The sequence below is a fragment of the Canis lupus genome, chromosome 5, assembly GCF_003254725.2.
Source record: "Canis lupus dingo isolate Sandy chromosome 5, ASM325472v2, whole genome shotgun sequence".
In the NCBI taxonomy this organism is placed as follows: domain Eukaryota; kingdom Metazoa; phylum Chordata; class Mammalia; order Carnivora; family Canidae; genus Canis; species Canis lupus.
In genome coordinates this window covers 64,982,294-65,004,746 of record NC_064247.1, presented here as the reverse complement: position 1 = coordinate 65,004,746, position 22,453 = coordinate 64,982,294, and the positions used below count along the sequence as shown (strand labels likewise).

The 22,453-nt window shown below is 61.7% G+C and overlaps 1 protein-coding gene across 4 annotated transcripts in view; it reads left to right on the top strand.

Moving 5' to 3' along the window:
• The window catches only part of ZFPM1 (zinc finger protein, FOG family member 1), a 69,295-nt gene that overhangs the window by 8,037 nt on the left and 38,805 nt on the right, over positions 1-22,453 (top strand). For 3 of the 4 annotated variants that reach the window (XM_049110604.1, XM_049110601.1, XM_049110603.1), the window contains exons 2-3: positions 19,072-19,200; positions 21,656-21,784. In XM_049110604.1, the coding sequence (XP_048966561.1) occupies positions 19,113-19,200; positions 21,656-21,784 (217 nt within the window). In that variant the 5' untranslated portion in view covers positions 19,072-19,112. Of the gene's footprint in view, positions 1-9,121; positions 9,285-19,071; positions 19,201-21,655; positions 21,785-22,453 lie in introns of those variants that run through there. The other variant, XM_049110602.1, reaches the window with a different exon arrangement.

Sequence of the window (22,453 nt, the reverse complement as noted above, 5' to 3'; positions counted from 1 at the left end):
AGGAGGTGCAGCCTGGCCCCGGGGTTGGGGTGCCATCGGGGTTGCCTGGCAGGATTAAAGTGGACAGAGGGTCATTTCTCTGCTCCTCAGTCCTTGGGCCTCCTTCCTGCCACTTTTCCCTGGCGTATGACTCAAGCTGTCCAGCTGTCCCGGTCTGCCCTGCTTGCCCCTATCACAGCATCCTGCCTCAGTTTCCCTTTTCTCTTTCAAGCTCCACCCTGCAAATTAGACCCAGGGAGCAGGAGGGGAGGAGGGCCAGGACCAGGGGGTCACAGCTCCATCCTGCAGTGGGCCTTCTGCTGGGGACAGGGCCTCACAGGCTGTGGCAGTTCAGTCCGGGGCTCTGCTGGATCCTCAGCCCCATGGTGGGCTTGGGGGACCACTTGGGCATCAGGTGCTTGGACGCTTGAGACCAAAGAGAAGGTGTCTGCTCAGGGCCTCAGGCGGCCGCGGGACTTCATATGGCTCTGCCAATCCTGACCCAGCTTGTCTGGGGCCCTGGCTCACCCAGCCATCAACCCCAGCTGTCAACCTTGGGCTTGCCAGGCACTGTCATCCATAAGCACCACCTGAACACTTACTATGTGCCTGCTGTGTACCCGGGACCTGCAGACACTTGCTCCAGCCACTTTGAGGGATGCTCAGTGATTAGTCCAGTGCACGGGGGGGGGGAGACTGAGGTTTGGTTGGTTTAAAGGTCAGATGCAGGTCTATAGCCCTGGCTCCCCACCCTGGGGAGGGGAGGGGGATGGCCACAGGGCTGGTTTCCAGGGGTAGAGCTCTCCTGGCTCCCTGCTGGCCTGGTAACATCCATGCTCAAGTCCAGGAAACCGAGGCCTTCCTGTGGTTCCAGGCAGTGTCCTGCTGTGGTCACCAGGCTATTTCTCACTGGCTATATGACCTTGGGCAAGTCCCTTCCCTGCTCCGGGCTCCGGTGTCTGCTGCCCTGCCCTCCAGCTGCAAGAGAGAGACCAGAGCCCCAGCAGATGGGGTCCATACCGGGACAGTGCCTGGAGCCCTCAGAGTCTGAGGGGGGACTCACATCGGTGGGCAGCCTGTGGGGGAGACTCTTGCTCCGCACTCAGACACTTGGCCACAAAATCCTCAGGGGGCTGGAATGCGTGGATTGGGGTCCCTTTCTTTGAATGAACAGAAATGTTCTTTATAGGCCGTGGGTGCCCTCCCCCGGGGTGTCCCATGCAGGCAGCCCCAAGGTGGTGGGAAGCCCTTTAACCTTTGAGGGGTGCATTGAGTGTACCCCAGGCTGCCAAGGGGCTATGAAGCCAGCCTCAGGTCAGGGCCTGCAGGGCAGAGCCCACCAGGATGTCCCCACCCTACTCTGTTTGTTACTGACATTTCCTGCTCCTGGGCTTAGGGCCTGGAAGAGGCCTCAGGACGGAGCCACAGGTAGGAGTCATGGTGTTCCCATCCCATCCCCACCTGCCGTGCCCTCATACCACACTCTTCAATTCATGGGCCTGGCACAGCTTGGGAGGGCCTGGGACACCTGGGACCCTGAGCTGACTTCCTGCCTCAGTTTCCCCTCCTGTGCAACACGCCCATGTCCAGCTCTGCCAAATCCAAACATGTTCCCGGAAAAGAGGGATTCTTGATGTTCACTGTGGTAGTCTTGCTGGTCAGGGGGCACCCAGGCCCTCAGGGGCCCCACCCAGGCCAGCTGTCCCCCTCCCTCGGCTTTGCCAGCTGAAGCCCAGTCCGCCCGGAACTGTCTGCCGGCCGGGGCCTCTGGCGGGCGCAGGTTTCAGCTCCTGTGATAACTCGGAAAGTTGAACTGGCCCCATTACTGCGCTGAGATGGTTGGCGAGATACGGCCTTGATAATGGGGGAGATACGGTGTCTCCGTGGCCAATAGCCCAGCCTCTCCACCCATTAACATTCCCTACCAGCGATCCGTTCCTGCGGCCTATCTCCTCCGTTTCCACTCCTCCCGCAGATAAGAATGGAAATTCTGACTTCATAGCTCACTGATTAAAGTGTCTGGATTTCTTGATAATACACAGATAAATTATGTTTTTGAAAAAGAAGGTAGGGAGGAGGGTGGGGATGGTGGGGGCCCTGGAGGGGAGCCCTTGGCCGTCTCTGCCAGCCTGTCCTGGCCCCCGGGGCCAGCCATGAACCTCTGCGCGCCCCGCCTGCACCTCCCAGGCCTCCACACCGAGGCAGCAACTGGGGGCCCAGCAAGGAGGGGACAGCTCGGGCCTCCCCTAGAAACGCAGCAGCAGGAGGAGGATGCGTGTTGGGGGGAACAGTGCCTCTGGCCTAAGGGGTGAGGCTCTGGGTGGAAGGGAGGATTCAAGGCACCGCACTACAGCTGGGCGTCCGTACCAGCCGTCTGTAGCGTGCCGTGACCCTGGGCACGTCTGCCGCACTTCCAGCCCTCAGATTGGCCCCAGCTGTCCAGAAGATGCGGCACCCCAAGGCCAGGATCCCCACTGTCTGCTGGCACCTAGAGCAGTACCTGGGCACACAGTACGTGCCTGGAAATGTTGAGCAGTGGGGTGGGCTCCCGCTCCCTGCCTTCCCCGGCCCGCCAGCCTGGCTGCCACTTGTGACGGTCGACACCCAGATGGGACTACGGTGCCATCTCCACGTCTGTCTGGATAAAGCCGCCTCCTTCAGCTGATCCGAGATCCTGCGGTGATGGTGGTGCGATTAGCAGCGATTAGGGCCATGCGTGTGGCTAATCCTCCTGCTGAGGGACAGGTACAGCGGCCTGTGGGCGCCAGGCTCCCACAGGGCTACGCCCACCCCCAGCAGTGCCAGAGGGGACACTGGGGCCTCGGGGGTCATCACACCCCCTGGGCAGTGCCTGGGGCCCCTCGGAGGGACTGCCTGGGGCTCCCAGCAGGCACAGCACCCATGGCCATTGTTCCCCCTTTCTGTGTTAAATTTTTTAAACGACTCTCAAGAAAGGAGATTTCTCTGTGATCCCCGGAGACAGGAGGCCTGAGTGGGCAGTGAGCAACATTTCTGAGATGTTCTAGGACTGCACAGTCCTAACAATCCTACTGGTGGCCATTGTTAGCCGGTAGCTCCCTTCCCTGAGCACTTTCTGTATGCCAGGCTTGGGCTTAAACTGTGTGACCCTGTAGAGTCCCAGCAGCGCTAGAAAGACTGCCTCTGCCTTCATTTCTTCTCAGAAGAGGACTTGAGGCTCAGAGAGGTTGAGCAACTCATCCAAGGTCACACAGCACAGAAGGGAGCAGTAAAGACTGACCTAAAGGCCTAGTCAAGGTCTAGGTCTCCATCAGAGCTGGTGGTTCTGGGGTGTTTGTAGCCATTGCCCCTCCCCTCCCCTAAGAGGTCTGCTCCCTCCATTTAGGGGAGAAAGGCCCAAGCACAGAGAGGGTGAGTAAGTACCTGGGAGCACACAGCCCTGTCTAAGATCAGGAGATGATGGGGTGCCTCTACTGCTTCTCTCTGGGGGTCATTTCATCTGTCCCCAGAAAATAGGTCCCTTTGGTGATAAAACTGGTTTCTTTCTGTCTTTTGGGTTTTGTTTTGTTTCAATATTCTAAAGGAAGTCAGCTATTTCCAGTAAAATGGGTGCATGTGTGGGGGAGGAGGACAAGCGTAGTATGGGGTGACCAGGGTTCAAAGCCTGCCCCTTGGGGTGGGTAGCCTGGGCTAGAGACTTAATGTCTCCGGACCCCAGCTCCTTCACCTGTGCTCTGGGCACAATCATAATTCTGACCAGAGACAAAGGCAGGAGAAAAGGGGGAAAGCGTCCTGGGCTCGTGTGTTTTAGGGGCTGTGTTCTCCAGGGACTTGGCAGGGGTTGGGGTCTCCAGGGCTGGGACTGCCTCCCCAAGCCCTCCCTGCCAGCTGCACTCCCTCTGTGAACCCCCCTGGCAGCCTTCTTCCTGGCCTGATTTTGGAAATAGCTCTAGGGTACAGAGGTGTGGGGCCCGTGTCACACAGCGCTGTGGGTGGTTCTGGAACACGTGTCCTGTGGCCTTGGGAGCCAGAGGAATACAGAGGGAATGTGGGGGTCCAGCTTGCCCCTGCACCTCTGGCTCACAGCCATATTCCTGTTTTGCAGCTCAGTTTCTACATCTGTAAAATGGGGCTGAAGATGCTCAGTCCTGCCCTAGAGGCCTGGGGCTGGGGGGGGGGGGTGTCTCTCTGTCCTGTCCCACCGGTCCCAAGAGGGCTCACAGGGCTTCCCAGAGAGAGGGGCCCAGCCTCCCAGTCTCTCAGCCACTAGCCCCCAGGCACACCCCTCCCTTGCCCATCACCTCTCTGGGCCTCCCTGCCCTCATCATTCCCCCTAGGGCCCTCCGTGAAGCCATGAGGGCAGAAGTACCATGCCGCTGCCTTCCCCACTGTGACCACAGCCCTTGGGACCCCCACCCTTCCGGTCGGGAGCTCTGGGCCAGGGTTGTGGATGTGCTGGACACAGCAGCAGGGATGTGAGCAAGGGAGGCCCCCACCCCAGTTCTCCAGCTTGGGGGCTGGGGGGTGGGATGTGTTCCACCCTACCCACCCACCCCCCAACAAGAAAGAAAGAAAAGGGAACTCTGATAAAAGGCGATAGGCCTGTGTGGTGGAGGAACCCTATCGCCTTATCTATCTGCCTGCTCTCTCTGAGCCGGTCTGTTGTTCCCCTTATCTCACCCCACCAAAATGCCAGGAACAAAAGCCCATGCACACTCACACTCACACTCGCGAGCCCACCACCCTGCAGTTCCCAGAGCCCCAAGAAAATGATGCCACTAGATCTGCTGGGGGAGGGGGAGGGGGGAGGTGCTGGTCTTCTTAAAATCCTCGTGATCCTCATCATTATTTTGCAAAGGAAACTAAAAAATAGCCCTCCCTGAGAAGAGGCAGCTGTAAATGAGAAGTTGCCCTGATCGGCCTTCCCTGGAGGGAAGGAGCCCAGTCTTGGGATGAGGGGCGAGGTCCCAGCTGCGCCGCCACCACGTCCTGGCTCTGTGACCTTGGGTCAGTATCTTTCCCCCTCTGAGTCATTCACAATGGGCGGGGTTGGGGGGAGTTTGAGGATTTAACCGAGCTTTAGAGGAAAAGGAAGAGCCTGTACTATAACCAAAGTCCTCCCCGTGTGCAGGTGGCCATTTTGTGTCCCAGACCTGGGTCCGGGGCAGGTCATCCAGAGCTTGGTACTCCCAGAATCTGCTGCCTCAGAGGCCAGAGCCCGGCTCCCCAGCGCCCAGCCCAGCCCCCTCCAGCACCCCTCGACCAGCCACCCCAGAGCCCAGCGCGCAGCTCAGCCCTCTCCAGAGCCCCTAGCCCCGGCCCCCCAGAGCCCAGCGTACCCCCAGCCCCCACCAGCGCCCCTAGTCCGGCCCCCCCTCAGTGCCCAGCTCAGCCCTCTCCAGAACCCCTAGCCTGGCCCCCCAGAGCCCAGAGTACCCCCCAGCCCACATGCCCCCCAGCGCCCAGCCCGGCTCCCCCAGTCCACACTCCCCCGCCCCTGGCGCCCAGCCCAGCACCCCTCGACCAGCTCCCCCGGAGCCCAGCCCCACAACTCTCCCCAGGCCCCGCCCCCGCGGCCTGGGAATGTCCTAATCTCTATGCCTGCAGCCAATGAAAATAGACATGCAAATGAGTGGGAGTGAAGCCTGCGGATTGGCTGAGCTCCATGTGTGAGGCGGGGCGTCTCTGGAGGGGGCGGGGCTCCTCTAGGAGCAGCCCTTAATTTATGGAGGCGGGGGGCGGGGGGCGGGGGCAGTGTCTTGCCCAGACCTTGATCTCCTGATGGAAATCCCCCCCCAGTTCTGGAAGGGCCAGCCTTTCCGTGGCCTTGCTGCTGAGGCCATCCGTTTGCCCAGGCGCATGGGGATGGACAGTTGGGCCTTTGGATGACCTCCTGCTGACCTTCAGAGCCCAGACCCCACAGCCTGAATTGGGGGGCCAGGACTTGGTCGTTCCCGAGATCAGCCCTGCCAACTCTGACTCCCAGATGGGAACACTGAGTTCAAAAATGGGGTGGGGCAGCTCAAGGCCAGCCAGCCCCCCCTCCCCCAGTCTGAGGCACCTCCAGACTGTGCATGCTGACCACCATCTCTGCCCACCACCACCAACCTCCCCCCCCCCCCCCCGCCCCCGGACCCCCAACCCTCCCCCCACTGCGACCTTTATCCAGGACCTCACACTGCCAGGCTCACTGTGGCTCCAGGCTGGGATGGCCCCCGATCCATTTGCCAAACCTACCTTCCTCCCAGTGAAATGGGAGGATCTGCTCTGGCTGCCTCCCAGGGCAGGGTCTGCACTCTCCGACAAGCACTGGCTGCTCCCTGGGCCTCAGTTTCCCCGACCACACAATGAGGATGGAAACAGGAATATCTCAGGGAGTTCCTTAGTCTATCCGTGGCTGTGGTGTATTCTAGAAACCTGGGGTCTTTCGGATTTTCCATTTTCAGAAATTTACATGACCAGAGACCATGTCTGCAGGAAGTGCTCAAGAAACTTTGGGGGATTCTCATGTGTTCAAGGTCACTTTGCACCCCACAGATTGGTCGGTGAGATGGGGTATAGGTAGGCCCAACTGCCCCAGGGCCTGGCTAGAGGCTCCCCCAGTTCCACAGCACCTGCCAGGCTCCGTGACCTGAAAACCAGCCACAGGCGTGGGCGTTTCACAAAAATGCATAAGTGGAAAATAGTAGAGGGGCAAGGAGAGGACATGTTGGCTGAGATCTAAGGGGAGGAAACAGGGTGGGAGCTATTGGACCAGAACCAGACTGCTGCTGTGTGACCTCAGCTAAGTGCCTTCACCCCCGACACGATGGGGTGATCTGTGTCCCAGGGCATGGAGCAAGAGGGGCCCAGCACTCAGGAGTGGAAGGACAGCACCTGGGGAGGGGTCCCTCCAGCACCTGCCTCAGAGTCTCTCCAGGAGGGCCCCCATTCTAGAGCAGCTCTGTCTCTCCCAGGACAGTGCAGAGCATACAGTTAGGTGCTCGATAAATATTCCCTCAGTTGATTTCAAAATCTCCCCACCCCAGCCTCTGTGCCAGGATAGCAAAGCAAACCCCTGGGAAAGAGGAAAGTGGAGAAAAGTCATTGCCTTCCAGCCAGCACTGCTATGGGCAGAGCTGTAGAGGCCAGGGAGTCAAGGTCCTCACCAGCCACCAGGGAGGACCCCCGCCTTGCAGCAGGGCTGAGGCTCACTTCCTGTGAGCCTGTGTGCCTGGAATAGGGACCGCGGGCTGACTTCTGGGTGTCTGTGTGTGCTCTGTCCCTGCTGTCACAGAGCCCCTGGCTGCTGGAGAATAGAGAGGGAGCACCCGAAATGAACTTTAAGGACAGAGGGACCCCCTGTAGCTGGGGTCTAGGGTATCGAAAGCCTGGCAGCCTCTGGAGCTGACTGGTGTTGTGTGTAGGAAAGAGCCATCCCGGCAGAGAGAACAGCAAAGGCAAAGGCTCTGAGAAGCAATGAGCTAGCACGGTGGGGAGAAGTAAGAGCCCCTGCCACGCTGACCAGCTCAAGCAGGGCTCGGCTCCCATCCCAGCGCTGCCCCAGGACAGGCCTTCCCTTCCTGTGTGCCCTTGGCAGCCACATCACAGGCAGGCCCAAGATGTGAGGTAGGACCCAGGAACTTCGAGGCTCCTCCTCTCCCTCCTCCTCCTCATGGACCAGACTTTTCCTCTCCACTTACTCTGTCCCAGCCAGCTGGGCTTGAGGAATCCAGATGCAAGGAGGGTTCTTGACCAACCCAGGCTCATCCTCAGGCCAGTAGCCAGACTTGGCTCAAAAGCTATAATGTCCAGGCCCTGAGATGACCACCATCACCATGGCTCTCATTCAGCCTAAAGGGGTCAAGGCCATGGACTGTGGAGCCACACAGCGGGCTGCAAATCCCAGCCCCACTGCTCAGCGGGTCCCCTGGGGCAGGTCACTAAGACCCCCAAGCCTCAGCCCCCTTCATGAGAGACCAACAGGGCCAGGCCCTGACTAGCAGCAGAGGCTTGCCCAGGACCATCCATAGCATAAGCCAGTGCTTCGGCCTCCCTCCTAGCCTTGATACAGCCCCTGGCGTCCCCCAGCCCACCAGCAGTGCAGGGCCAGGCCCCCTGCAAGCCCTGGCCTCAGTCTCCATGGCCAGCAAGTGTCCTGAGGCAGAGAGCTGGTGGGGAAGGCCATGTCACTGTGGAGGGCTGTGCACACGGATAGGGATGTGTGTCTCTGCATCCCCTAGGACAGGACAGGCACTTAGGGAGTGCCTGCTGTGTACTCCTGGGCACTGGGCTAAGACTTTTTTGGTTTTCGGGTTTTTTCGCTGTGGTCAAAGATCCCAACAGAAACTGTCCCCAACGAGCACTATATCCCCTATGCTGTCTCACTGTCTCTCCTTCCTTCCTTGGCCCCTGGCAGCCTCTGTTCTACTCTTTCCAGAAATGTGAGGCTGATTTTCAACCCTTAGTTTTCATTTGAGGCAAGGGGCCTGCCTGGTAGGGTTTGAGCCCAGGTGGACCAGATCCTGTGGCTGTCCTGGCCCCCGTGGGTGCCTCAGTTTCCCTATCTGTGCAGTGGGAACAGGGTAGAGTCGCTGCTTGGGACCTGTCCACACCGCAGAAAGGGCTAGCCCAGAGGACCCCACTTCTGCCTCCCTGCATGGCATCCCCAGGGGCTGGAGACACAGCTCGGGATAATGGTCACCAGTCTGGACACTGGTCTGCCCGGCCTGGGTGTGCATCCCGCCCCTGACCCCCAGGGCATCGCGGCCGGCCTGGAAGAGGGGCTGCGGTGCCCCGGCGGGAACGCAGTCCTGGACGTGGGGCAGCAGGGCCCAGAGTCCGCTCCACTGTGCAGCAGCTGAGGAGGTGCCTAGGAGGCCCCGTCCCCACCCCCACCCCCGCATCCCCCGCCCCCCCACGGCAGGGTCCCGTCACCCTGGAGCCCTGGCCCCTTCCGGGAAGCCATCTGCCAACATCCAGCTGACGCGTGGGCCGCGCCGCCGGCTCCATTAGCCCGGCCCGCTCACATCCATCAGCCTTATCCGGCCATCTGCAGAATCAGTGCGCAGCCCGCGGCGGCCTCGCGGGCGCTACTTCCCTGTCCCCGCCCCAGGGCGGCCGCGCCCGCCTCCTCCCCGGGCCTCCCGGGCGCGCCGTGGTCTCTGCCCGGCCACGTGGTCCGCGCCCCGCCCAGGAGTGTCCGCGATCGGCTGGGGCTGCGGCAATCTCGGGTAATCTATCAGCGGCTATCGGGCCCATCGGAGGGCCGGGAGCGGCCGGGCGCAGAGATGGCGCCAACCCCTCGCGGTGATAAAGTCTCCGAGTTCAGCGGTGATGAATGCCGAGTGAGTGCAGGCCGCGGATAGGATGTGGACTTGGCAGCCCGCAGCTCCGGCTGAAACCAATCTCTCCCTATCAGGCAGGCCGGGCTTTCCCAGGCCCGCTCCCCTTCTCTCTGCGTCGCCTGGCCCGGCCCCTGTCCCTGGGGAGGGGGCGGGGGCTGGCCCACTGGCCCTGGCCAGAGCGAGGATCCATCCTGAGCCTGAGCCTGGCCGAGGGCTGCCTGGGGGCGGTGGCTGGCCTGGGACTCCCAAAGCCCAGCGCTCACCTTGCTTCCCACAGGGGAAGGATCCCGAGCAAGGCCATGGAGGTGGCACCCAGCTGGGGGCTGCCTGGAGGTGGTGGCTGGCCTTGCTTCCCTGGATGTGAGAATAAAACCCTGGGGAATGAGATCCCCCTGCCTCTTCCCCACCCATCCTTAGCCACCACGCAGGACCCTCTGGCACTCTTAGTTCTGGGACTTGGTCCTGGCAGTTCCCTCTGCCCCGGGGCATTAATGATCGCAGCATAAGCAGCACCTCCCCTGAGAAGCCCTTGCTGCCCACCCCCCACCCCCTGGCCCGTCCTCCCCACCGTTCTGCATCTTGCACCCGTCCTTGCACATCATGGTATCTGGGATGGGTGTCCCGCCCTGGTGGGCCCCATGTGCTCACCGCTGACCCGACACAGCACAGAGGAGCCCTGGTGGAAGAAATCCCAGTGTGCCTTTTGGGGGAGCAGTGGTGGGAGGCATCTTTACCTCCCACAAAGCTCTCTCCCTCCCTCCCACCAGCACCTCTGCAAGGTTGGTGGGTCAGTCCCTGTGTGTCACATATGTAAACCAAGGCCTGGGTGGGTCCCCTAGGCTGGCAGCCTGAGGGGCCTCCATTGTGCCCTGCCCTGCAATGGCCGCAGACCTCTGTTGGGCCAGGTGGGGTCTGCGGTGGCTGTTCTCTGCCCGTTTCCTCTGCTCAGTGGAGGCTGTTTCCCTACAGGCTGGTGCTACTGAGAGTCCTGGTGGAGCTTTGTAAACTGTCGAGGGCTGTGCACACGAGTCCATAGCTCCTGCCAGGAGAGGGCCCCAGGTGCCGCCCCTGCCAATGCCCCTCCCCCACAGCAGAGAGGCGGATGGCCATGCCCAAGTGGCAGGGAGGGGTGCGCTGGCCTGGGTCATGCAGTGCATAGCTGGTAGAGCCTGGGTCCTCCTCAGGGAACAGACGTCAGAGGGAGCCAGGCAGTGGTCACGCAGCAACCAGGCAGGGAGTTGAGAATGAGGAAGGCAGGGAGGGCTCTGTGAGCCACAGTGTTGCAGAGCCAGGAAAGGAAACTGAGTCCCAGTGAGGGGAGCCACAAGAGATCTGGGTCCTGACCGCCTCCCCCAGCAGAGGAGGATGGGTGAGGCCCAGGCAGGAAACACCACGTGTAGGGCAGGGCTCAGGACGAGGGGCAGACAGGCCACTTGTCCGCTGCCCAACTGGGAGACCTTGGGCACGTCCCCATCTGTGTGGCTGTGTCCCCAGAAGCAGGCCTGTTTCTCCTGCCCAGCTGCCCGTAGGCCTTTCTGCCCTGAGAGGCCTCCAGGGGCAATGTCTGCAGGGAGTGCCGGGCTCACCCTGGGCCCCCGTGGGGCGTGGCCATGGGGCTGGGGCAGTTGAGCCCCCCCAGGTTCCGCCTGTCGGTTACGAGGCTGGCCACAGGAGGAAGTGGTGGTGGCTGGGGCTGGGATATGGATGAGGACCCCCCCGGGTGTCAGCACCCTATCTCCCTTTGTCTCATGTCCCCAGCCTGGAGTCCCCACACCTACCCAGGCCCTAGAGACCCCAGGGAGGGCCATCCTGGCTTGTGTGCTGCCCCTGGGGACCAGTGGCAGGCTTCTGCACCTCCCCCAAGCCTATGGGCAGCAGTGCTCCCCGGGCACCTACTGTATGCCACGTGCCACCCAGAGTGGGGTGAAGCGAACACTCTGTGGACACGGTGGGTGCAGTGGCGTCAGCAGAGCCAGGCAGGGGTGGAAGCTCAGGCCAGGATAAGATGGGTGCTGGTGTGGGCTGCAGTGGGCCACAGCCCCGTAAGAGTTTGGCTTTCACTCCAGGAGAAACCGGGAGCTGGGGAGGTGAATGAGCAGAGGTGGGCAGGTGGAGGCGTGGCTTGGCAAATGTGAGTCAGGAGGTGGGTGTGGTGTTAGAATCCATGCTGACAGCCCCAGGAAGGGGCTGGGGAAGCTGACTGGTGTGTGCGGGGAGGGGTGGCCGCAGGGTGAGGGGTGCCTGAGGCCCCGGGACGTGGTCTTCCCAGCGCTCTTGGTTACAACACCCCAGGCCACACGAAGACACGGAGACATGGGACAAGACAGCCACATGAGCGCTTGTTGGCCTTCCCCCGCCTGCCGTCTGCCCGGGGAAGGTTCTTTTGTGTCCTGGGCACCGTGCAGTGAGTTTTGGTCATTGCCAGCCCTCCTGTGAGGGAGGGTCAGAGAGGCTGCGGGCAGGAGCCCTGGGAGGGCGCGAGGACTGAGGGCGTGGATGGTGGCAGGGGGCGGGTGCTGTGAAGGGCCCCCAGTTCTACCTGGCTCCTGGAAAGTGGGGGGCGGTGGACGACGCCCCCACTGCTGGCAGGCCCTGGCTGCATGGAACCCCACCCGTCTTTCATCAGTGCTCCTTTGCAAGCTGAACCACCCTGCAAAGGATTCATCTCTCTGTATGTGAAGGATGTCTCAATAAAAGACTTCCAATCCACTCAACGCTGAAGTAGGTCATACCACTCTTGCTCCTGGGTTCCCGGAGAGTGTGGGGCCGCGGCACCATTGGGAGCACCGCAAGTTCTTTCTTGACGCTGAGGGCATTTCCTCGCCCTCCAACGGCCCAGCTTGTGGGGACAGCAGCCCGCCGGCCGCCCGTGGCCCGGCTCACCTTGGACAGCACCAGCCCCCCACTCACTCCCCAGCGTGACCTGAGGGCTTGCTGGCCCAGTGGCTACGTGTTGGGGTCTGGCGCACAGACCCGGAGCAAGGCAAATGATCGTTTATGCACAGCCTCGATCAGGATGGCCTGACCCGCCCCTGCCCCCGCTACCCCACCCCCACCCCCCGCAAGGTGGGGTTGGCTAGGGCAAGGCCTGAGAAGCAGAGGGTCTGGGACTCAGATGTCTGGAAGAGGAGTAGTGAGCTTCCCGTTGCAGGGCACATGTGAGCACCATCAAACTGACCCTTAGTGGGAAAGTAGAGAGCCCAGCTGCCCAGCCCTGACCGCTGCAGGCGGCCCACTCAGAGTTGGGAGCAGAACTGGTGTGGAAGGGTAACCCCCAGCACATGCGGAGGTGCAGACGCCTGGTCCCCACTCTGAGCCAAGGTGCCTGCTCGAATAAGCCAAGATTATCTCGCCAACATCCTCTTGTGGTTGCCCTGAGCTGTCAGCGGGGACTGACCCTGGGTTGAAGAAGCCGCTGGCGGGCCACTGTCAACCTCATGGCCCGGGGGCAGGCGGGGGTGGCTTCACCACCTCCCCGTCCCCCCACCCCGGCCAGGGAGAGCCAGGCTCCATGCAGGGTCTGTGCTGGGCCTCCCCAGAGCTCCAGCTCCCTCTCCTGGGTGCCTGCACCTCTCCTGGGCGGACCCTACCCCTTTGGAGCTATAAGCTCCTAGGAGGCAGTGAGCCAGGAACCTGCCTCTGATCTAAACCTTAGAGAAGCTTCTTAAGTTCTCCGTGAAATGGACTCCTCCCCCCTCCCTGGCCTCTGTAGCTTTCACTGGGGGCCTAGACCTGCCCCTTGTCTGCCCCTGTCACTTGTGCCCACCCATTGCCCACCATGCCCCTGCCACCCACCAGCAGCACAAGCCCGACCTCATGGGACCCAAGCTGTCTGGGGCTGCTCTGCGCTGGGCTCTGGGGCTTGGGTGTGGAGACACCTTTGCCTTCAGCGGCACCTCATATTACCAGCTCCCACTGCTCCTCCTGGGCTGGCCTCACCCCCAGCCCTGCTCCAAATACCCTGCTTCCACCTTGCTTCTCTCTCTCCACCTCGGCCTGGGAATCAGCTCAGCTGCTTGTCAGGATTGTGTGTGAAGCACAAGTCCCTGGGCCCCGAGGGCCAAGGGTGCCAGGCCAGCACAGCAGCTGCCCCTGTGGTCTGTGCCTCAGTGTCCCTGTCCATCAGAGACCAGCTGCATTAGAGACCCTCCTTCCTGGGAGGGGACTTAGGAGTGTCCCATCCAGCTCACCAGGCCCAGGGAAGGGAGCACTTCACCAGAGGTCACCCTGTCTCCTGCCAGAAGGTCGAGCTTTCAACCCAACCCTGTGTGCTTAGGGGTCCTGGGCCCCTGAGATGGCCAGCCACGGCCCCCAGCCACCCAGAGCTCCAGGAGCAAGGCCCCCTCGGGGGAGCAGGGTGTCCCCGCCATGGCCTGAGCTGCACCCCTGCCCCCGGTGGGAAAGGCTGAATCTGTTGCAATTTTCCCTGTGTTATCGGGGCCTTATCTGGCCACCATGTGCCACCCAGAGGCCAGGGTCTCTCTCCTGGCAGCACTGCGCCCCCACCCGCCCACCAACTGCCCAGGGCCAATGAGACAGGAGGCCAAGGCCTGCCAGCACTGCCCCCTTCCAGGCCTCGGCCCTGCCCTCCAGCCCCCACCCCCAGAGGGCAGGTGTGGCACCCCCCCCCCCCGAGAGTTGAAACAGTAACAGCAGTTGTAATAATAACCTGTCTGTGCTCAGTACCAGGGCACCACCGTGCTGAACCCTGACCCCAGCCCTGCTTTCCATGTGGAAACCAGGCCCAGGGAGGTGTGGCCTGCACAGGGCCACCTGCCTCCATGTCCTGCTCTACCTTCTGCCTGGAATGCTTTTCTCTGGCCCAGTTCCAGGCCACTCCCTATCCCCTTCTAGATCTCTATCACTTGTTGCCTCCTCCAGGAAGCCTTCCCTGACTGGCACCTACACCTCTCCTTCATGGCAGTGGCCGCACTTGCATTTTTAAATTTGCTTTCTTGGAGAGCATGTTCTGGTTACCCTGGGGTCTCCAAGGCCTGGGACAGAGTGCGGCCCTCGGTGGACCCAGGAAAGGTTGGCTGGGTTAATGAATGAGGGAGTCAAGGAGGGGTGAATGAGAAAGCAGTGGTTGAGGATGAGGCCCAGGGTGAGGGCCGCAGGCACTCCAGCAAGAGGGGCAGGGCTCCATGGCCCATCAGCGTCCACCCACCCCCAGGCCAAGGGGCCTGCCTTCAAAAGCCAGCCCTGATGCAGGAGGGCCTCTGGGGCAGTTGTGTGCCCCTCTGGGCCTCTGGGGCAGTTGTGTGCCCCTCTGTCTTCTCTGTAAATGGGATATAAGAAGCACCTCCCCAGAGGGGCATAAACAACCCCAGTGCTAGGGGGGCACAGGTCAGGGCTGCAGGTAGACTCAAGTCTGTGGTCAGGCCCCGAGTTGGGTGGGGGGCTCCAGGGGATTGCTGTGGTCATGGAGTGCACGTACAGTCACCTCCACTGGATATGGGTATAGTGTGTGGATCAGCCAGGACCAGCGGGAGGCCCGGGGCCTCTGGACTCCCCGCCCAGTGCTCGGAGACACCCTCACCAACTCCCTGCCTGACAGGTCCACCCAGGGCCCAGCATCTGAGGGGATTTTGCTCCCTCCACAGAGACCAACTCCGGCTTCCTTAGAGGCGGTCATTCAAAGGGCCCCCCCACCAGCTGCCTCGCCATCAAAGCCAGGAGGGGCCATTAGCTGTGCAGCTCGGGGACTCGGAAGGGAGCGGGGATCATCCCACTGCACAGAGCCTGTCTCCGTAATTCAGTCTTAAAGCATGAAGAACGGGAGTTGATGAAATTCTGCTATCAGCGCCCAGCCAATATGCAAACTATCTCGCCCCCAATCAAATAGCTATTATGTTTTCATTTCCATTTCCACGTCCGGCTTAATGAGCAGGAGACGGATCGGCGCGGGGCGTCTGCTCGCCATGATAACTGAGGGGCTCCGGGCAGCAGGGGCAGCGCTGCGACTGCCATCATTACCGCCGATGCCCCCAGACAGGGTCCAGCCTTGGGCACTGGCCTCTCTGCCCTGCTGGGCCATGTGGTCGGTGTCACCCTCGATCCAGGTGCCCAGAGGGAGAAGGGAGGCAGGGGGCCACCCCTGTGCAGCAGAGGGCTTTGCCTGAGCCAGCGTCTGCAAGGGGGCCGTCCGTATTTGCAGAGGGTCCTGGCCTGCCTATCCCCACCACTGCTTCCTCAAGGGCGCTGTGGACAAGTCACCTCGCTTGCTGGACCTCAGTTTACTCGTTTGCAAAGTGGGCGTGACCTCTGGGCAGTGTTGAGGGGCCTCGGAGGAGATCCGCCCATGGGGACTGGCTCAGGGCCCTGCCTGCCGTCCACACACACTTTCCCCACCACCCCTACACTCTGGACCACTGGGCAGGGGTGATTAGGGGAGAACACTGTAAACGCTGAGCACAGGGCTGGTGTGTGACAGGGTGCTTTGTAAGAGCACGTGCCACCCCCAGGCCCCGACCCATCCCCCAGGCCCTGCTGCACAGCAGGCGGTGACAGCTAATGATGTTTAGTGCTCACTTACTATGTGCCAGGTCCTGAGCTCAGACGCTTCACCCTGTGAGGTAGGAGCTGTTGTGGTTTCCGAGCACCGAGAGGTAGAGTGCCTAGCCTGAGGTCACACAGCAAGGACACTTGCCATGTGTGGACTGGCCTAGCTCTTGAGGTCTTTGGTCAGAGAGTGCCCCCAGGGGCCAGTCGGGGGTCATTCCTGGCACAGGGCAGCCAGGGAAGCAGCAATGTCCCCTGATGCGTGGCCAGTGGAGGGACCTTCCTCCCTGAGCCGTGGGTGGAGTGGGACCCCAGGGTGTCCCGGGGGCGAGGTGGCATGCTCTCGGGTGCCGAGGCAGGCATAGCGCAGCCTTTGCCATGGCACATCCCGCTCGTGGGCTCGGAGCGATTTGCTGCTTGGCGGCTGTCTCTGGCATTATCAGAGCGGCTTTAATTGTGCTGGAACTGAATTAGCGGCATTAGAATAAATTGCAGCAGCCCGGCAGCCTCTTTCTTCACGCTCGTCGTCACGCCTTTGTGCGGAGCGGGGGCCTTTGTTCTCTCATAAACGGACCCGCCACGAGCTTGGGGCCTCCCTGGGTGGCGGAGGCCCACCTGAGCGAGGCTCCGGGAGTCGGGGCTGTGTCCCCAGTGTCAGGCCCGGGTGGGGAGGGGGTGGCGGGCTGTGCCCCGGCATCTGCCCCCGTGCCCTGGTCCCCGCCGGCCCTGAGAGCGGGGGGCTTCGTACCGGTCCAACAGAGCAGGCGGCCAGGTCCTACGGCCATTCAGCATGAGGGACCGCAGCTCAGGCCCATCCGCTTGCAGCTCTACACGGGCCACAGGAGGTACGGGAAGGTCTTGGAGGGTCCAGCCGGAGGGCTGACCCCAGAGGCCGGGGTGGCTGCAAGCCTGCTGGCCACTGTGACCAGCTCAGGGCCAACCCCAGCTGGAGGCCAGCCTCCACCGCAGCCTCTGCTTCCCTGCCCAGATCACGCCAAAGGAGGTCACAGCAGGTCAGGCCTCCCACCTGCCCCAGGGGCACAAGGTGGACCGGTCTGGGGTGTGCCCAGTCCTCCTCAGAGCCTCCTCGGTCCATGTGAGCGCGTTGACAAGAAAGCAGGAGACTTGACCTGGGGCTGGAGCTGGGCAGTCTCAGCCCGGCCACTGGGTGGAGAGCACCTGCCCATCTCCTGTAATTACGGCTCTGGAGTGTCCCGGGGGGTGTGACTCTGGTCGGGAACTGGAATCCAGACGGCTGCAGCTGGGAGACACCCTGCCTAGGACTCTCTATGGCTCCCCAGTGCCTCTGGGACTAGGACCTGCTCCTCCCCCGGCCTCTCTCCAGCCTCAAAGCCTAGCTCAGTCCATCCCCAGGGCCTCGGCCCAGAGCCCTCTTCCCACTGTCTGCCCCTCTGAGCCCTGCGGTGGCATCTCCCCTGTGCTCTCCTCCTTCATTTACTCCCATTCCTCACTCAACAGCACTTCCTGTTTGAAGCCTGTCTCTGGTTCTTGATGGTCTTCCCAGGGGGGCCTGGGAGTACCCTGCAGAGTCCAGGTGTCCCGGGTACCCCTGCCCCCGGATGTCAGCGGGAGGTAGGAAGGGCGTCCACCCCACTGTGGACACTTGGTTTTCCTTGCTGAGGCCGGTCACGTCTGCCTGGGACCAGGGATTTGAGCTGAAAGGCAAACAAAACGAGCTTGCCCACCTCCCTGCTCCATGGAAATTGCTAGACTGGGAGAGTCAGGCTGGAGCCTCATTTCTCACAATATTGCTCATTCCATCAGAGTCTCCCTGGACCACTGCCACGAGCCAGCTCCCGTGGCCCGTGGTGGATGCTGGCTGGCAGCAGCAGGCTTCATCCCTGGGTAAATGCAGCAAAGGAGGGGAGTGAGACAGGGCTCCAGGAAGAAGACTAGGGGTTTGGTGAGAAGCCTCTGAAACTGGACGAATTCTAGTCTCTCTCGGTGTTTTCTGGGGAGAAGGCACAGGCCTTCACCAGATCCCCACACAGGTCATGATGCATAAGAGGTCACAGAGGCATGAGTCCTGTCGGATCTCCATTGACCACTGCTTGCTTGCCTCCAGGGACGGGGAGCTCAGCCTCTGAGAGGTGGCCCTTCTGTTCCATGTGTCTCGGGTGCCATGGAGAGCAAGCCCCGTTCCGTCCCTCGGGCACTCCTGACGAGTGGTTTGCAGGTGTTGTCATGGCTTCCTAATGTTTCTTCTTGCTCTTTCCTCAGAGCTGGGGGGCCTGGCTGCTATGGGGTTGGCATCCAGGCCCCAGAAGGACCCTTCCCCAGGGCCACACCCAGATGACAGCATCATCTCCCAGACGACTGGGGGGCAGAGTAGGGGCAGGACAGGTGGCTAGAGGAGCAATTTGGGAAGGTAGTTAGGGCAGGAGGCAGCTCTGGGCCACAGGCCCAGGCTGAGAGTGTGGGATGAGGAAGGGCACCTGCTCACCACTGTTCCCTCTGCTCGCCCCCTGGACACACGGCTCTGACCTCAGCGATGGAGGCTGCTGTCCTGACCAGCAGTGGGGGTGCCCTGGTGGGGCTGGCCTCTCAGCTAGCTGTAAGGCAGGCTCTGCGAGCACCCCCTGCAGGAGCCCCCCAGGGAAGGTGGGGGCTGGGATGAGGTGGCCAGGCCTGTGCCCCATCAGCCATTTCTTCCTCCTGTCAGTTTTTCTGAGTACTTCCTGTGTGCTGGACATGGGGCCTGCCCTCTGGAAACTCCCAGACCTCAGCACCTAAGTGCGGGGCTTCTCAGAGGACCTGTTCTGGGCCCGGGCTGGGGGGCTTACCCTCATGTCTCAGGGCCTATGGATGTGCTTTGGAGCTCTGTGCACCCCAGAAATGTGTACCTATGGGTCAGGGAAAGGCTGTGGTTCTTGCAGCCCTCAGAAGCCCCCATACCAGCAGAGGCACCATTGCTGGTCTCACAGCTTAGAACAGAGTGGAGGGGATAGCGTGCCATACCCTGGTTCTAGCGAGACCCCAGGAGGGGCCAGGACTACCACCCTGGCAGGAGGGGGTCAGTGGGCCAGCAGAGATACAGAGCTGGTGGGGGCAGGCAGCTAGGGTGACCCCAGGCGCTGGAACCGTGGCAAATATTGGGGTTGATACACAGGTGGGGTGTGAAGACAATCTGGGGGTGCCCCCTCACAGCCTCTGGCCCTGTGGGGTGGGAAAGTCTGTGTGCCCATCTGTGCCCAGGACGGGGTCAGGAGCCCAGGTGCCATTGCCCCTCAGAGCCTCATGGATGCCCTCCGGGCTGTGTCTGCAGGTTCCCTTGGAGACGTGGAGGCTTCAGAAGAGGCCCAGGCCATGGACACCAGCCTCCCAGAGCAAGAGGCAGGAGCACCAGAGCCCGAGGCCGTGAGAGAGCCCGAGCCCCTGAGCCCTTCCAGTCCAGGTGAGTCGGTGGTGGGTACACAACAGGCCAAGCCTGATAGCCTGCGCTGCCCCACGCCTTCCCATGTCCTCACCTGTGCCTTCACGGGAGCTGGGTCCTTCTGGGGACGCTGTTTCCTCCTCTGTGCGTGTGTGTGAAGCCTGCTGATGTCTGGCGCTGGCTGCTGGGCAGCGGGTGGCCAGGGGCCTGACCCTTGGGGGCCTGGGGGGCCAGGGGCAAGAGATGTGTACACCCACACCACAAGGGGCTCTGGTACAGATGGGGAGACACAGGCCCTGATGGAGAAGGTCTAGCCATGGCCACAGAGTGACCTCAAGAAAGCCACACCCTCTGCTAGCCTCCATTTACCCATTGTGGGAGCGGGCAGTGGGCTTCAGCACACATGGTCTCAGAGCATAGCAGGCTCTCCTGCTGTTTTACAGACGAGGGAATGAGACCCAGAGAGGTTAAGTGACTTGCCCATGGTCACACAGCCTGGAAAGCAACAGTGCAGCGATCCGGCCCCAGGTCTGGGTTTAGGTTGATTTCCCTCCATATCATGTCTGCTTCCCCCGCCCCCACCCTTGGCACCAAAACCTTTCCTTGGGCCTCCTTGGTGGCAGTTTCAGGGGTGGGGGGTGGTACTGGGGAGACACTGGGGGTGAATCAATCTGACACCAGGAAGCCTGCTCTGGACAGGTCCCCAGCGGACCTCAAAGGGAGGGCAGCTTCTGTAGCCAGCCGTATCCCAGACGCCCCTGGGAGGAGAGAGCTCCCAAGGTGGAGGTAGTGTGGGGGTGGTCAGCACCCTCACCCCTGTTTTCCTGAGGAGGAAGTTTGGCATGGGGGATCCAGTCTGCCTGCTGAGCCCGACCTCTCTCCCTGCCTGCCTGCTGTTGGCCACGGCCGGGGCATCTTACCCCCCACTCAGTGCTGGGATGCTCTTTGCTCACGGAGGCTGAGTTGACCCCCAGGCCGTAGTGTGGCCGGGAGATGTAGCCCTGAAGTGGGCTGTCTCGGAAGGCCATGGTGGGTGGCACGACCAGGAGTGCGGGAGAGAGGGAGTAGAGGGTGGTGACACTGAGCAGAGACTGGAAAGATGCCCAGAGAAGGTGTACCAGGTGGCAGCCGACCCCTGCCAGTCCCCTCGGGACCTTTGCCCTGGCGAGTGGGTGGGAGAGCTCTGCTGGTGGGGCTGGGGTGCAGAGATCTCAGGCAGTCTGTGCTCACTCCGGACACCCCACCCCCAGCATTTCCCTGTCTCGAAGCATCTGCCCCCCCACCCCAGGATGGCCACAGGCCAGGCGCCCAACAAACCCCATCCTCTGAGATCTGCTGGCCCCTGTGCCCCTTTCCACAGTGGCAGGCTCATTAGGAGTGAGGACTGAGGCTCCCATCCCCCAGTGCTCCCAGGTACAGTGGCCGAGGTGTCCTTGTCATTCATGACTATGCCCTCTGCCACCTGCCTCATCATCCAGGCTGGTGATGCAGCCCGTGTGCCCCCAGCTTTTCCCCAGGACCCGAGCCTCGCTGTCTGTGTCCATGTCTGGGTGGCTGCAGGAGTGCACAAGGGGCCCCTTATCACCACTGCCATCATTGCTGCTGTGAGGTGCTGTGCACTAACGGGGGCGCCCCGATCTGCCAAAGGGCAAGTGGCTCTTACTGGTGGACTTTGACCCGGTGGCTTTCCAGGGGAGCCAGGCCCCTTATCTGATCAGCTAGCCAGGGCTGTGCAGGATGGGGGCGGGGCCCGGGAAGGAGCTGGAAAAAACAGCCGGGGTTGCACCTGGCACAGGCCGTGGTGATAACGCAGCGAGCGATGGGGGAGATAAGGCGGCGGGAGCAATATCTGCCTCTCGGGCGGGCCCTGCGCGGCTCCCGCGCGATGGCTGGAGCTCAAATACCAGCCACGTTGATTTATAGCCAAAAATAATAGGACTTTTATACTGTGTGATTGATTTATTTGATGTTAATCACAGCCCTTATCTCGGGTATTAATAATCTGCCGGGCGTGTGACGTCACCAAGGGGGGGCTTTTATGGGAGCTCATCGATTGGGGGCTGCGGGAGTTATCTGGCTCAGCAGGGAAGGCAAATATGCCCTTTGGGCTGGAATTGGGTGCAGGGCCTGGCTTGAGGGGCCCCCAGCTGCCGATGGAGGAGACCAGGGAGCCAGAACCTGCACGTGTGCCCGCTGGCCTGGGTGTGCCTTTGAGGCCACCCTGCCCTCTAATTATTAACTGCAGCCGGAATAGCAACCATAGCTTCAATTAATGAGGGGATGAGGGGTTCTAAAGGCTGAAGACAAAACTGAGGGGTCTCTCCCCCCTTTAGAGCTAACCTGGGTACGGGGTGACCTTGGGCATGCACCCACCCACTTGGGCCTCTGTGTCTCTCCTGGCCACAGGGTGAGGTGGGCAGGTTGGGAGAGTCGGCGCCCAGGGATGGCAGGGCCTGACGGTGTTCTATGTCTGCAGACGCTAACCCCCCACACCCACCATCGCCACCACCCCCCACACCCCCAGGAGGCCCTGAGGAGATGGAGGGGCAGGAGGAGCCAGAGACCACGCTGGAAGAGGAGTCCGGTGTCTCCTGGAGTGGACCAGGTAAACCACACCTGTGGTCAGGGGTCGGGGTCTGGCAGCCCCAAGACCCAGGCTTCTGGGAGTCCTGACGGCATGGGTGGGACGGGCCTCCTTCGCCTTCTGGCTGAGGAGGTTACTGGCGACCCTCTGGGCCAGGACCTGTACTCATTCCAAAGTCCAGCCAGCCTGTGGGGCCAGTGACACCGCTGGGGGCCATACCAGTACGCCAAGCTACACCCCGTGCCCACATGTCCTGAGGGTTCTGGGGAGGCATTCCCATCAGATTGGAAAAGAGGGCGGGGAAAAGCAGGAATGGAACTGGGGACAGCCAACGCCAGGGAGGTGGTGTGCCTGGAAAGCCATCCCAGGGTGTGGAGGGGAGTTTGGCAGTGCAGGGTGCAGGCCTTGGCTCCACCTGCCCAAGGCTGCAGCGCAGGGAGCGTCTTGAGGGTGGTTTTGTGCCACCATTGTCACCCTGACCACCAGTTTGCAGCCAAAATTCTGACTGTGGCAGTTGTGGGAGACATGGCCTCCCTCCTACCTATTGTGAGGAGGGGGATCCTGGGCGTGCCATGTGTTTCCATTCTGCATAACTCTGGGGAATGTGGGGCTGCATGTTCCATCTTTGGGCACCTGTATGGCTGGTCCTCAAGGGCTTGGGGCAGGGTCTTTGGGGAGTGGAGGCCGTGT